Consider the following 15182-nt stretch of genomic DNA (forward strand, 5'->3'; position numbering starts at 1 on the left):
GCGCCTGCGCAGTGGGCTTGGGGTGGGGGGGAGCGGGAAGTGCGGCTGGTTAGCGGAGCCAATGTCTACCCTGAGGAGATCGGGTTATGGCCCAAGCGACGGCCCGGGGTACAGCCGCTACTACGGGGCTGGGCCCGCACCCGGACCCAGCATTGGAGACGTGCCACCGCCGGGGCCTCCCGCCTCATCGCGGCCCGAGCCGCCTCCCCCTCCGCCTCCTGGGCCCTGGAGGATACGCGGAGGCGGCCCGGCGGAGGCTGTGTGGCCCGGGGAAGGCAGCGGCGCCTGCGGAGCTTGCGGAGGCGGCGGGGGCTACTACCCCGGTGGAGCCGCCTGGCCAGACCCGTGCCGGGCCGGAGGCCACCAGGTACTCCTTAGTGTATCCAGTCCCGGGGGTCACCGGGGTCCTCCGTGCGCGGGGAGGGTTGGTGTAGAAGGAAACCCGGGGGTGGTCCCTAGGGAGGTGAGGCCCGGGGGTCGCGTCGCGGAGTCGGAGGACCCCGGGATGAGGCACTATTTGAGGGCTTCTAACGGATCCTGGCTTCATTATTCTGTTATTTCTGGAGAGTGGGAGGAAGGACAAGGTTTGTGGCCTGGGTGATGATGTCTCACCGAGCAGGGACTGGAGGAAAAGCAAGCTTAAAAAAAAAATCATAAATTGTTCATTGCAACCTTCCACTCTGCACAAATTCTCAAGCTAACTGTGAGGTTGCCCAGGGGAGGCATCCAAAGCCAGGGTGGGGGGATCTGGAGTGGACCCCTGGCTGTGCCCACAGAGCTGGTAGAATTTGCTCCCCACCCCTAGGCATAGGCCCTTTCCACCCTTTCCCCCTGCCCCTCCCCCGAAGGCGGTGACGACTGTGGTGCTAGCTTTCACTCAGCAGCCCCTCCTATATGTCGAGACCTTCATGGTGGGATCTGGGTCGTTTAACGTGTCAACCTGCCGTTCAGGAGGCGATCAACTATTTTTTTTTTTTTACTACCCACCTACTCCTACTCTCAAAGCGTGTATCTTGGTCTGCTAGTGCGTGTCTCTCTGAGGGTCATTACTGCAGCGTCTCTGTTCACTTCCCATTCATCTGCTCATCTTTGCTTTGCTACCTTCTGGTTAGACATTTTATTTAAGCCCATCTGCCTCTTAGGTAGATAAAGGTCCTACATATTTGTTTGGCTGGGTCTAGGAATAGCCTAGTGGAGAAAAAATGGGACAGCTTTGATTGATTGTTTAAAGGATTAATCTCCTACAACTGTGATTTCATCAATAGAGATTGTGTGTGTGTGTATGTGTGTGTGTGTGTGTGTGTGTGTGTGTGTGTGTGTGTGTGTGTGTGTGTGTGTGTTCAGTGAGGTTACAGGATGGTCAGAGAACTTGGTCTTGACTTACTCTTTCAAGGTAGGATTTAGGAATTGGAAAATTATGTTCTCAGGTACTGGTTCAGTTTTTAGCTTACATGGAGGAGGTGGCCTGTTAAATTCTTGTTAAATGATTGCTTAGCTTGTGGAAAAGCGGGAGACAAGGGGACATGTTCAAATAAGAGTAGGCCTGGAGGAACCATCCTTATTACACAGCATTTTGACTGATTGAGTCACCCATGAATTCTTCACACTTGATGTGACCAGCAGGTGGAACCTCTATCTAGGCTTTAGATTTTATGTCTGTACTCCTTAGAGCTGGGCTAAAATCAGTGTCACTTAGGGGAAAATGTAGAATTCTACCATCTTTCACCAAGTCGGCTTTTCTTTCTTCTTTAATAGATAACTTTTTATTTCAACGTCTCTATAATCTCACTGATTTGGGAGTCCCCTCATTGGTACAAATGGCAACCTATCCATAATTTCTTATCCTGTGCAGTTCTTTTCCATTTTCTTCCATAGATCCTACTAGAGGATCCACCTATTTTGCTGGAAGCCGCCTTCTAGGTTTCCATTACATTTTTTTGTATACTAGCTGAATGGTAAATTTGTCCATCTGTTGCCACTTCTCACACACTATTCATCATTGGAAATATGCATGAATACAATCCAAGAAACTGGTATGTTGAAAGGATTAACAAACGGCACAGAACTTCTATATGGGTATTTGTTGTTGATACTCAAACAGGTTGGAGGACTAAAAGAAGAGATAGTTAATTGACCCCGGAAACTGGGCTTGGGAGTGAACATTCTATTATGGATTTCTTTCCACATAGATTGATTTTGTTTTTAAACTTACTGACTGAAACTGACAGCAATGTAAAAACATTTAAAATGCAATATTGTTGACTGAACATCAAATAGAGGTAAAAATCAATAGATCAATGAAAAAGCATTTATTGAGTGCCAACTATATACCAGATAATCACCAGTGAGGTGCTGAGGACATAAAGACAAAAATGAAACTGCCCCTGCTCTTACTGAGCTTACATTATTTTACCTTATTTTAGGAGAAACAAGATGTATGTGTGTGTTGTGTGTGTTTGTAGAAACAAAATCTGTATGAAGTAAATACAGGGTGATTGCAGGGGGGTGGGAGAGGAGGTACTGGCAGTGGGGGAACAGGAAAGGAGATGGAGGTTGCAGTAAATGGCTCTTGAACTGGGAGTTCTAAGAGGCAGAAGGGACTAGAGAGTGCATTCCAAGCGTGGGAGGTTGCTTTTGCAAAGGCAAAGAAGCAGAAAATGGAATGTTACTTGTGAGGAACAATATGGAGAGGTTAGTTTAGCTGGACCCAAGAAGGTTCAAAGGTGAGTGATATGTAGTAACTCTGGAAGGATAGACAGGAAAGCCAGCATTTTATTTTAGAGCCAGTTAAGCTCTTGTGCATTTGGGTCAGGGGGGGACTTGGGCTTTAGGAATACCACTTTCATAACTATTTGGAAGATGGCTTAGAGAAGGGAGGAAAATTGGTGGCAAGGAGACCAATTAGGAAGCTCTTAAAATAGTGCAGGTGAGAGAGAGGTGACAAGGCTTGAACCACTGTGAAGGACTCAGAGAGAAGGGGATAGATAGTGGAGATGAAATTGACTAGACCTAGCAATTGATTTCATGTCTGGTATGGGAGAATGAGAAGTTAAGCATAACTACATGGTTGGGAACCTGAGTGATTAGGATGGTAGTACCCTTGTTAGGAATAGTTGTGGAAGAAAAGATATTAATATTGTACTCTGTGTTTTAGGCACAGATCTGCCAGAGTCAGTTTTAATTTATTATTATTATTATTTTTTTTGGTGAGGCAGTCAGGATTAAGTGACTTGCCTAGGCTCACACAGCTAATAAGTGTCAAGTCTCTGAGGCCAAATTTGAACTCAGGGCCTCCTGACTCCAAAGCCAGAGCTCTGTCCACTTCGACATCTAGCTGCCCCTAAGAGTCAGGTTTTATTGATTTAACATTCAAAATCTCATCTAGTGCAGAGAGGAATATCCAAACTGATATAATCCCTTCATGCTGTTGGACTTCTCTCTTCAAGACAATTTGAGGTAACATTTATAGGAATTTCAAACTAGAGTCACAACATATTAAAATACAGTTCTGGGGCCAGCATTCCAGAATAATACTCAGTCTGCTTGAACTACTGGATTTCTTTCTTGACCTCTCCTCTCTAGGAATGAAAGAGCTTTCTCTGATCAATATCTTGCTTTCATCCCCACTTCCATTTCCTGGCTTTTACTGAAACCTGGCTCTTTCTTGATGGCCCAGCCTTCCTGATCACCCTTTCTAGCAGTTGGTTACACTTTTCATTCCTACCCCAAATCACCAGTTGAGGTGAGGGAATTGAAATGCTCCTTGCTTACCATTGCCACTTATTTCTGGGTTCTCCCTGTTACCAGCACTCTACTTCTTTGAGGTACACCCAATTCTTTTCTACCACTCAAGCAAGATTCTGGTAGCTATCACCTGCCAACCTCCAGGACACTTCTCCTCCGCTTAATGAGTTTTGTGCTTACCTCTGCACCCCGACTTGTGTCTGTATTCTAGAGGGCATCAGTCTGCATATTGATAGTCTTTCAAACACCTTAATCTAATTCCTGGATTTATTCATTTCCTAGAAACTACTACTCAAATACTCCTTTCCCCCAGCTGCTGGCAAGGTGATACCCTTGAACTTGCCATCACCTACAAATGTTTCACTGCCTTCTTCGTGACCTCTGTAATTCCCTTATCTGGTCACAGTCTCTAGTCATTTCACCACTCCTCTGCCTTTCAAGTCCAAACCCTCTTCTTTGTCCTCCCCGTGACCTCTTCCCCTATACTCACATTGGCTACATGCTCATCTCTTCTCTGTCTTGACCCTTTGGTGAACCAGTTCAACTTTACACTGGCCTCTTCATTGGAGACCCCTCTCTCCCCTTATCCTATCTCCCATCTTGCCCTACTCTCTCAGCCTTGCATTATTCCCACCATTTGCTGCTGTCTGTAATATTCTGGTGCTCCTGAACAAAAGCTCCTGAAAATCACAAAAGTGTTCTAATTGGGTTCACTATAAATTTGTTACATGACCTCAGTTGGGCAGCCTTTAGTGCAGCAGTTCTTTTATACCTTTTTAATTGACTTAACCTCTCCTGACCCTTTCAGCTGAGAACCTTGCTTCATAGTTCACTGAAAAAAATTGAAGCCATTGGCCAAATGCTCCCTCCTCTTTCCTCCTCATCTCATATCAGCCAGGCCATCTCATGTGGAAGATGTGGCCCTTCTTGCTTAGGCAACACCCTCTATGTGCACAAATGATCTCATTCCTTTTCATCTTTTCCCGTAGGTTTCCCCCTCTATCATCCCTAGTCTCTCACTAATTTTCAAGTGTTCTCTTTTACTGGCAGCTTTTCTACATGCCCATGTCCTCCCTTGTCCTCAAAAAAACCTCATTTGATCCATCCCCGTTAGTACTCTCCCATATCTTGCTTTTTGAGACTAAATTCCCCTATGTCCTCATGCAAGCAGTTCCTGTGCTTCCTTTCCTCATCATCTTAAGATATAGATACACACACACACACACACACACACACACACACAGAGTGTTAACTCTATATATAAAGTTTGCTTCTAATCTCATTCAACTGAAACTACCATCTCCAAAGTTACCAATGATCTCTTACTTGCCAAATTTAATGGCCTTTTTTCAATCCTTATCCTTCTTGACCTCTCTGCAGCCTTTGACACTTTTGATCACCCTCTTCCACTTGATACTCTTTCTCCAAGTTTTTATGATACTTCTCTCCTCAGTGCCTTTCTGACTGCTCTTTGTATTCTTTAAAGCTAGATCTTCACCCAGGTCATCCTCACAAATATAGGCGTTCCTTAGGGCTCTGTCCTGGACGGTTTATACTATTTCACTTGGTGATTTCATCAGCTCCCAAGGATTCAGGTATCATTTCTGTGCTAATGGTTCTCATATCTGTTTATCTAGCCCTGACCTCCAGCCTTGCATCTCCAACTGCCTATCTTGAATGGATGTTCCTTAGACATTTTAAACTTGGTGTGGCCAAAATGGAATTTGGTTATCTCCCTCACCCTGCCCCCTCTCTCCCTTCTCCCCTAGTCGTCCCCTTCTTTTAAGTCTATTGTTACTTCAGGAACAGCATCCCAGGTGTGGTCTTCAATTTTTACTCATCTGTCTCTTTCACCACCCATGTCTACACTATTGCTAAGTCCTGTCCATTTTCCTGACATCTGTCATGTACATTTACTCCTTTCTCTCCTCTGACACTGCCACCATCTTGGCGCAGACCTACATCACCTCATGCCTAACTCAGCTTAACAAAGCCCTTCATAACATGGCCTCTTCCTACCTTTCCAGTCTTTTTAAAAACTTACTCCTTTACAGGTGCCTTGCTATCTAGTGATATTAGCTTCCTTTCTGTCCTTGCAGGAAAGTATTCCATCTTTCAGCTCCATGCATTTTCATTGGCTATCTCGCCTGCAACTCTCTTCCACATCTCTACTATCTGACTTCCCTGGCTTCCTTCAAATCCCTTCTAAAATCCTATCTTCTACAATGAGCCTTTCCCTATTTCTTTCTGTTTTTTTCCTTTCTAATTTTTTATACATGTGTATACACACATACCATCTTGTTTTTACATAGTTGTTTTCATGTCTTCCCCATTAGAATGAACTCCTTGGAAGTAGGAACTATCACCACATTTTTTCCTTACTGGCACAGAGTTAGTGCTTAATAATTGCTTATTGACTTGACTTGGACATTAATTATTGGAGATAATCCAGAGGAGAGCAAACAAGGTGATGAAGGGCATCTAAACTATGTCATATGAAGGAATGTTGAGAACTGGATGTATTTAACTTGGAGAATTGAAGACTTAGAGTTAGTAGACATGATTACCTACTGTCTTCAAAAATCTCAGGATTGTCACATGGAAGAGGATTATTATTATTATTATCATTATTAATGTTACTTTTTGCCCCAAGAGGACAAAGCTGGAATAAACAGGTTGAAGTTACATAGGCACAGATTTTGGTTCAATTCAAGAACTTCTTAATAATTGTAGCCATGGAATAGATTGCTTTCATAGGTAGTGAATTCTCATTCACTAGAGATTTTGAAATGAAGGCTTGATGATAATTTATCATTGATATTCTAGAGGATAGTCCTATGATGAGTATGAATTGTTTGGGGTTGGAATCCCTTTCAGCTCAAAAATTCTGTAATTCTGTATTCTACTTTCAGTAAAGACTAACTACCATAGCCTTACCTATGACATTTTATGATGAATAATAAACTTGCGCGTCTTTTTCTTCCAGTCCTGGTGATACAGAATCACAGGCTTTTTGATCTTTGTAGGCATTTACCTACTGGCTCCCCAAGTCATTCTCCTTCCTTTCTCAAGGTTTTCTTTTTCTGGCTTAGTTTTTTTTTTTTACCTCAACTGCTGCCTGAAGTTTAGTATTACTATTTCTGTCCTTTTTTAGTACTCTTCTCCATCTCCCTCTCTTCTCTCCCCCATTCACCAACCTCCTTAACTCCACTGATCTTTACTCCTTACCTCAGCCATTCATTAGAATGGTCCTCCTCTACCCATAAGTATTACACTTTCATGATCAAGAACTCAAAATTCTTCTATCTGACCACAACCTCCTATCTTTCCTTGGGCCTCACCCCTGAGCAATTTGTTATCCTCACCATGCTCTCCAGTCAATTTATCCATTAGGATTCTCTCAGGCCATTAACCTTGCTAAAGGTTTACTTTCTTTTTTTCTTTGTCTTGATCTTATGTTAAAGGGTTCAGCTCTACAGTGAATTCAACTCTCATCTTTTTCCTTTTGTCCTGTTGCTTATGCCTTGCTACCCCACTTCTCTCCCTTCATTCACCTTGGCTACTTCTACTTAAATGTTCCTAAGCAATACTAGAGGGAATCTCGTAACTGTTAAAAAGCATTTAAAAAAAATTTTTTTGGTGAATTTAACAAAAACCAAACAAAATGGTCATTACCGTGTGTATATATATAGTAGAACAGCAAAAGATTTGGACATGAAACTGCACATGTCTTACGGAGAACTTTTCTTTTAAAATACATAATTGTGTTACTTTGAATACAATCTTATTTGTCTGTTATTCTTTCTGACCTTCATTGGTCCATTATAGATTTATCTCATCTCAACTTAATTCTCCCTAATTGACTATATAGTGGCTGTTCAGAGGATTTTTTTTTTGAGTGCATTCTCTGTTATATACCTCAGAAACCTATGACATCATTTTCCATTGGCTCCTTTGCTTCAATTCCTGATTAAGGTCTGGACCTTCTACTTGCCAAGGCTGGCTCTTCTCCTTGAGCCCTTGATCCCATCTCTTTCATCTCTTCTGGCAGTTTGCCCCCTTAAGTATTCCCTTTTCTTATGTTCTAGTTCTTTGAAGCGCACAAACATGCCCAGGGTCCCTCCCATTCACAAACTTTCACTTAACCCAAACATGACATCAAGTTATCCTCACCTTTTAGGCTTACTTCCTGTTATTCCCTTTTGTGTGTACTGTGTTCCAGCTAAACTAGCTTGCTTGCTGTGCCCCACGTATGACATTGATGACATTGCAGCCCCTGCTTCCTAGACTCTTTGCCTCTGAAATCCTTTAACGGTTAAGAGCATTACACTTACTAGCTGTGTGATCCTGGGCAAGTCACATAACCCCGATTGCCTCACCAAAAAAAAAAAGGGATGAGAGCATCCTTTTTATATCTAAACTCTTAGAAAAAACTGACTGCATTCCTTCATCTGCTTCCTCTTAATCTGCAACCCAATCCAATTTCTGGTTTCCAACATTATCACTCAATTGTAACTGTTGTTACTAAGGTGATTAATGCTAAATGTGGTGGTCATTTTCTCACTCCTAATCTTTCTTGACCTTATTGCAGAATTTAACACTGAGCACTTTCTTTTTCTTGGATATCCTTTGCCTCCTGAGTTTTAGTGACAGTGTTCTTTCTTTATTCCCCTCCTACCTTTATTAGGCTGCTTCGAAGTCCCCTTTGTTAGGTGTCATCAGTGTCCCACCCTCAGTTTGAGTGTGTACCTCAAGTCACTGTTCTAACCCCTCTTCTCTCTGTTCTCTCTGTCCTGGTGATCTCATCAATCTTTTGTGTTAAGATGACTCATATTCACTCCTGCATCACCAATTGCATATTGGACATTCGTAACTTGGATATGCTATAGGCATTTAAAATCCAATATAAACAAAACAATTCTTTTAAAAATGTGTATGTTTTATTCTGGACTTCAACATGAAAATTCTACATACACTGCAAAACACAAAAGAGAGTTTTGTATATGAAATGGAATCTCAATACTGCTTGCTTTTAAAAAGTGTATGATTCTACATATTGCTTTCAAAACTGTCCTTTTTTGTGCTTCCTTTTGAACTTGCTTTTCTTCCCTTCTGTGCATTTCAAAAATTGTTCCAATGGCCTTCTTTTTTGGTATCACTCTTGCTAAAAATCCCTCTCTTTCTTCCTCAATTAAAAATTGAAAAGGAGAAAAACTCATTAAAATAAGCATAATCAAACAATATGAATCCACAGTGACCACATTTTTAAAATGTCTGTCTTATTCCATATCTTGAGTCCACCAGCAAACATTAATTATTAAGGAGGCAGCTAGGTGAAAGAGGCGGTGCTGAGCCTGGAGTCAGGAAGACCTGAGTTCAAATTCGGTCTCAGACAAGTTACTAGCTGTGTTACTCTGGGCAAGTCACTTAACCTCTGTTTGCCTCAATCCACTGGAGAAGAAAAGGGCAAACCACTCCAGTATCTTTGCCAAGAAAACCTCATGGACAACATGGTCCATGGGTCACGAATAGTCAGATGAGACTGAACAACAATTTATTAAATTCCAAATTCCTATTATGTGTCAAGCACTGTGCTCAAGTGCTAGGGTTACAAAAAGAGGAAAAGACAGTTCCTGCCCTTAAGGAGCTTGTACCTGTCTGTGACATGTAGCTTCAGCATAGATCCTCTGGAATTGTAGTTAGTCACTGCATTGCTCTTATGTCTGTAGAGTTGTTTTTCTTTACAATATTGTTTTCTTTTTATAAATTCTTCTAGTTTGGCTCATTTCACTCTGCATTAGTTTATACTACTCAGGATGCTTTAAAATCATCTTTTGTCATTTCTTCTAGCACAGTTGTGTTATATAGTACTACAATTCATCCATCCCCTGATTGAGTGGGTACCCCCTTAAATTCTAGTTCTTTGGTTTTCTTATTTTCTCTTTTAATCTCTCTTTAGGATAGAGTTTGTTTTGCAGCAGTTTCTTTCCCAGTATTTTCTCTCCACATTCCCTCCCTGCTTATTTCTCTGAGTTTGATATATTACATCACCTTGTTTATGTGTGTGTTGACGTTCTACACCCTCTGCCTATTTCCCATAAGAGGGAGGTTCATTTGATGCCCATTCTCTCTTCCAACGTGTTTATATTTGCACCCCATTTTTGGAAATCTCGTGTTCTACCCCTTTTCTCCTTTCTACACTATTGTATTCCCCTTTCTTTTAAGAAGAAACTTAAAGCCCTCAATACAAATCAGTAAAGCCTTAGAACTTTTTACTTTTTTTTATTAATTAATTTATTTTGAATTATCAGCCATCACTTCCATAAGCTTTTGAGTTTTCTCCACCTCCCTCCCCAAGACGGCACACAATGCATATACATTGCTATTAAACATATTTTCACGTTGGTGATGTTGTAAGAATTAGAACCAATGGGAGGAACCACTAGAAAGAGGAAAAACACAACAGAAGAAAAAAATAGTAAATAGTATGCTTCAAACTGCATTCAAACTCCATAGTTCTTTCTTTGGATGTGGGTAGCATTTTCCATCATGAGTCTGTTGTATTGCTGGGAAGGGTTAAATTTATCAATATTAGTCATCACACAACATGGCTGTTATTGTGTACAACGTTCTCTTGGTTCTGCTCACTTCACTCAGCATCAGACCATACAAGTCTTTCCAGGTTTTTCTGAAAGTCAGCCTGTTCATCATTTCTTATAGCATAATAGCATTCCATTACATTCGTATACCACAACTTGCTCAGCCATTCCCCAATTGATGGGCATCCTCTCAATTTCCGATTCTTTGACACCACAAAAAGAGCTGCTATAAATATTTTTGTACATGTGAGTCTTTTTTCCATTTGTATTATCTCTCTGGGATATAGCCCCAGAAGTGGTATTGCTGGATCAAAGGGTATGCACATTTTTATAGCCCTTTGGGCGTAGTTCCAAATTGCTCTCCAAAATGATTGGATCATTTCACAACTCCATCAACAATGCAATAGTGTTCTAATTTTCCCACATCTTCTCCAACATTTATCATTTTATCATTTTGTCATGTTGGCTAATCTGATAGGTGTGATGTGGTATATCAGAATTGTTTTGATTTGCATTTCTCTAATCAGTAGTGATTTAGAGCATTTTTTCATATGTGACTATAGATGGCTTTAATTTCTTCTGAGAATTGCCCATTTATATCCTTTGACCATTTATCAATTGGGGAATGACTTGTGTTCTTATAAATTTGACTTAATTCTCTATATATTTTAGAAATGAGGCCCTTATCAGAGACACTGGTTGTAAAAATTCTTTCCCAATTTTCTACTTTCCTTCTAATCTTGGTTGCATTGGCTTTGTTTGTGCAAAAACTTTTCAGTTTAATGTAATCAAAGTTACCCATTTTGCTTTTCGTAATGTTCTCCATCTCCTGTTTGGTCATGCTGTTCTCCATAAATCTGATAAATAAACTATTCCTTGCTCTCCCAGTTTGCTTATTGCATCAGCCTTTATATCTAAATCATGAACCCATTTTGATTTTATTTTGGTATATGGTGTGAGATTTTGATCTATGCCTAGTTTCTGCCATACTCTTTCCCAGTTTTCCCAGCAGTTTTTGTCAGAGTGAGTTCTTATCCCAGAAGCTGGGGAACTTTCTTTTTTCAATGAATAAAATTCAGTCTTTTTTTTTTCCCCTTTGCCTTTGTGGGAGGGAAAAAAACTTTTTTTTTTTGGTGAGGCAATTGGGGTAGAGTGACTTGCCCAGAGTCACACAGCTAGTGTTATGTGTCTGAGGCTGGATTTGAACTCAGATCCTACTGACTCCAAGGCCAGTACTCTCTATCCATTGTGCCACCTAGCTGTCCCAGAAAAACTTCAAAAAAACAAATATGAATAGTTGAGCAAAACAAACTCCCACATTAATTATAGGGACACAAATTAAAACAACTTAGATACCACCTTCCCCTCATCAAATTATCAAAAATTCAGTACTGATGAAGTTATAGAGAAATATTTCAAACTTGTATACCAGTTTCAGGAAGAAATAAGAACTTTGAGATGTCATCAAAGAATTACAAAGGCAAAAACAACCCAAAACCCAAACACTTGCCCCAAATGATTTCACAACAAAATACTTCAAAGTTTTCCATGAACAAGTTTTCCTTAAATTACAAAGATTGTTTATAAATGTAGAGAAAGAAAGAACATTATCTAGGACCTTTTATGAGGCAAATATGGTGCTGATTTTAAAACCAAGTAAAGAGAATACTAAAAGAAAATAATATGCCAATTTTGTTAATGAATGTGGATGCCAAAATAATTAAATATTAGCTAATAGAACATATTAACAAAGTTATTAATCTTGAGTAAACAAGGTTTAAACTAGGCATATAAAACTTGTTTAATATCAGTACAAAACTCAAGTCTCTTGACTTTATGCTACACTTAGTGCTCATTCTTTTTTTATTTCCCCCAACATTCTTTTTACCGTATGCTATAGGAATTATAGATTGTCCATGTTTATGATATTGATGAACATTTTCTCTCCTTTTATAACTCTTTGCCCCAAATAACATTTTAGCATTTCGAACATATCCCATTAGCAACAGGTTTCATGTGTCACTTAAGTACTTAAAGTGGACATCATGAGATTTGAGTTCTACCTTTGATATTACTCTGAGCTAGTTATGCAACATTTAGCGTCCCGGAGCTTGTTAACTTTTTTGAGAAATGTAGAAATTGGCTTAGAATGGATCAACAAGGTCTCAGAAAAGTGTAGTATTCTATGAGTTTCTACAATTTATATTACACAGCCTTTTCAACTCATTTCTCAGATATGCTTGCCTAACATCACCATTGATTTCTTTGGAACTTACAGATTCTGTAAGTTGCTAATGAGTTAAGTTCAGCAGTGCTTCCAAAAGGGGGTCCTAGTACTAGCTTTAAAAATGAACTTTTAAGGGGAAGCTAGGATAAGGGCGCAGTGGATAGAGCACCAGCCCTGGAGTCAGGAGGACCTGAGTTCAAATTTGGCCTCAGACACTTGACACTTAGTAGCTGTGTGACCCCGGGCAAATCACTTAACCCCATTGCCTAGCCAAAAAAAAAAAAGCAAAGAAAGAAAAAAATGAACTTTTATATCTTTGCTTGAATTTCCCCTTGTATCCCGTGCACTCCCAGAGAGCAATCCCATATAACAAAAAGTATTTTTTAAGAAGAAAAAGTGGAAGAAGAAAAATCAGCAAAATCACTTCATATGTGGAAAAATCTGAAAATATATGCAACATTCCACACTTGGGGACCTCTCACTTCTACAAAGAAATGGGGGGCAGTGTCTTCTCATCTCTTCTTTGAGGTCATGCTTATTTGCAATTTTGCATTGTTCACTTTTCTTTGTGTATATAAAATGATTCCATCCATCTATTTTTAAAAATTTATTTACATACAGCTTTTCATAGAAAAGCAACATCATAGGAGTTAGGAAGGACCCCAGCAGCCATTTATTCCAGCCTGTACCAAAAAAAAAATCCTCACCACAATATACTCAAGAAAAGGTCATCTAACCTTTGATCTGAATACCTCTGGTGATAGGGATCCCACTATCGTTGGAAGAAGCCCATTCTATTTTATATAGTAGTCATTGTTAGGATCTTTTCTTTTTGTTTTTCCCTCAGATTAAGCCTAAATGTTGTTATTCAGTTGTATCTGACTCTTTGTGACGCCATTTGGGTTTTCTTGGCAGAGATCCTGGAGTAGTTTGCCATTTCCTTCCCAGTTTATTTTACGGATGAGGAACTGAGACAAACAGGGTTAAGTGACTTTCCCAGGATCGAGTAAGTATGTGAAGCTGTATTCGAATTCATGAAGATGAGTCTTCCTGATTCCAAGCCCATTGGTCTATCCATTGTACCACCTAGCTAAATTTACCTCTTCAGTAACATGCAAATATCCAGTACTTGAAGCCTTTCTGGACCAAGCTGAATTTGTCTGATTTTTTTTTTATAAGACAGCCCTTAAAATACTTGAAGACAGCTATTATGTCCTCTCTGAATCTTCTCTTTTCCAGGCTAAATAACCCCATTACCCTTCAAACTTACATGACACAATCTCAAGGCCCCTTGCTATAAGGAGGCAGTATGACCCATGGAACTCTGAATTTAGAGTCAGAACATGTGAATTCAAATCCCAGATCTACCATTTAGTAGTTTTGTGACTCAGGACAAATCATTTAACCTCTCTAGGCATTAGTTATAAATTTAGAGAAAATGTTCATCAATATCATAATTAAGACATTGGACTAGATGACCTCTAAGGCTCAACTCCAAATCTATTATCCTCTGGACATGGCCTAGCTGATGAGAATCCTTACTAAACTGTAGTAGCTACAATGGAACGCAGTATTCCAGATGAAGAGAAGAGTACGGTGGTGCCATCACCTCTGTATTCATGGATTTTATGCCTCTTGATAAATAAAGCACAAGATCATTCGAGCTTTGTTGGCTACCATGTCACACTGTTATTGACTCGGTTCCCATATCTTTTTCAAGCCAGAAGCTATGCAGTGTTTCTTCATATATTTTTGAAGGTGATATTTTGAACCCAAATGTAAGCTATCTTTTAAAAATTCCGTATTATTCAATTCAGCCCCAAGTTATAGCAATCAGGCTGTTTTTGGATCCTAACTCTTATTATGTGTGCAAACTGTCCATCCTAACTTTCTCATCTGCTAGTGTGAAAAATATAACATCTCTGCCTATCAAGTCATTGATAATTCATGGGCACTCCACTGGAGACCTCTTTTCAAGCTGGCAGCAAAATCTTAATGATTGTTCTTTGAGTTGGTCAACCAGCAGTGAACCCGTTTAGTTTTATTACCTAGCCCACATCTTAATAATTTTTTCATAGAAATGTGAGATAATTGATCAATATTTTGCTAAAATCAAGAAACTATATTAAAAGCACTATCTTTTGTAAATAAGATCTACGTGTATTTTTACAAGCTGGCACCAGACAATATTGTGTTGTTTTAATTTTCTTTCCTTTATATTTGAAGGTTTTTCTTCTGGTCATTTGTGGAATTTGTTGTTTGTCAGTGGAACATTTAATGTGTCTTGAAATTTGTATCTTAGGGTTTGTTTGTTTTTTCCTGGAGGTGATTCTTTTGATTTGCTTTTTGTTTTCTGTGTTCAGGAGTTCTGGGCAGTTTTCTTTCTTTTAATGTTATTTTTGCTTCTCTACTTTGCTTCTCTGCTTCTCTACTGTCCTTTACTCCTGTGTATTTATATTTCCAGTCACATCACCTTTTGGTTCATTGATGAGACTTGCCACTGTAGATTCAAATTTTTTTAATTCTACCATTTCTATAAATTCATTTTCAAAATTCTTATTTCTCTTATAAATCATTCAGTAACATCCTGCTGCAGTTCCATGCTCTCTCGG

At 39.8% G+C, this 15182-nt stretch overlaps 1 protein-coding gene across 1 annotated transcript in view; it reads left to right on the forward strand.

Moving 5' to 3' along the window:
• Positions 1–21: 21 nt before the first annotated feature.
• BAG4 (BAG cochaperone 4) overlaps positions 22–15182 on the forward strand; it is a 36270-nt gene continuing 21109 nt past the window's right edge. Inside the window, exon 1 of the mRNA XM_020985260.2 lies at positions 22–367. Within this exon, the coding sequence (XP_020840919.1) occupies positions 62–367 (306 nt within the window). The 5' untranslated portion in view covers positions 22–61. The remainder of the gene's footprint in view (positions 368–15182) is intronic.

The sequence above is a fragment of the Phascolarctos cinereus genome, unplaced genomic scaffold (genome assembly GCF_003287225.1).
Source record: "Phascolarctos cinereus isolate Bilbo 61053 unplaced genomic scaffold, phaCin_HiC Scaffold_2;HRSCAF=192, whole genome shotgun sequence".
Lineage (NCBI taxonomy): Eukaryota > Metazoa > Chordata > Mammalia > Diprotodontia > Phascolarctidae > Phascolarctos > Phascolarctos cinereus.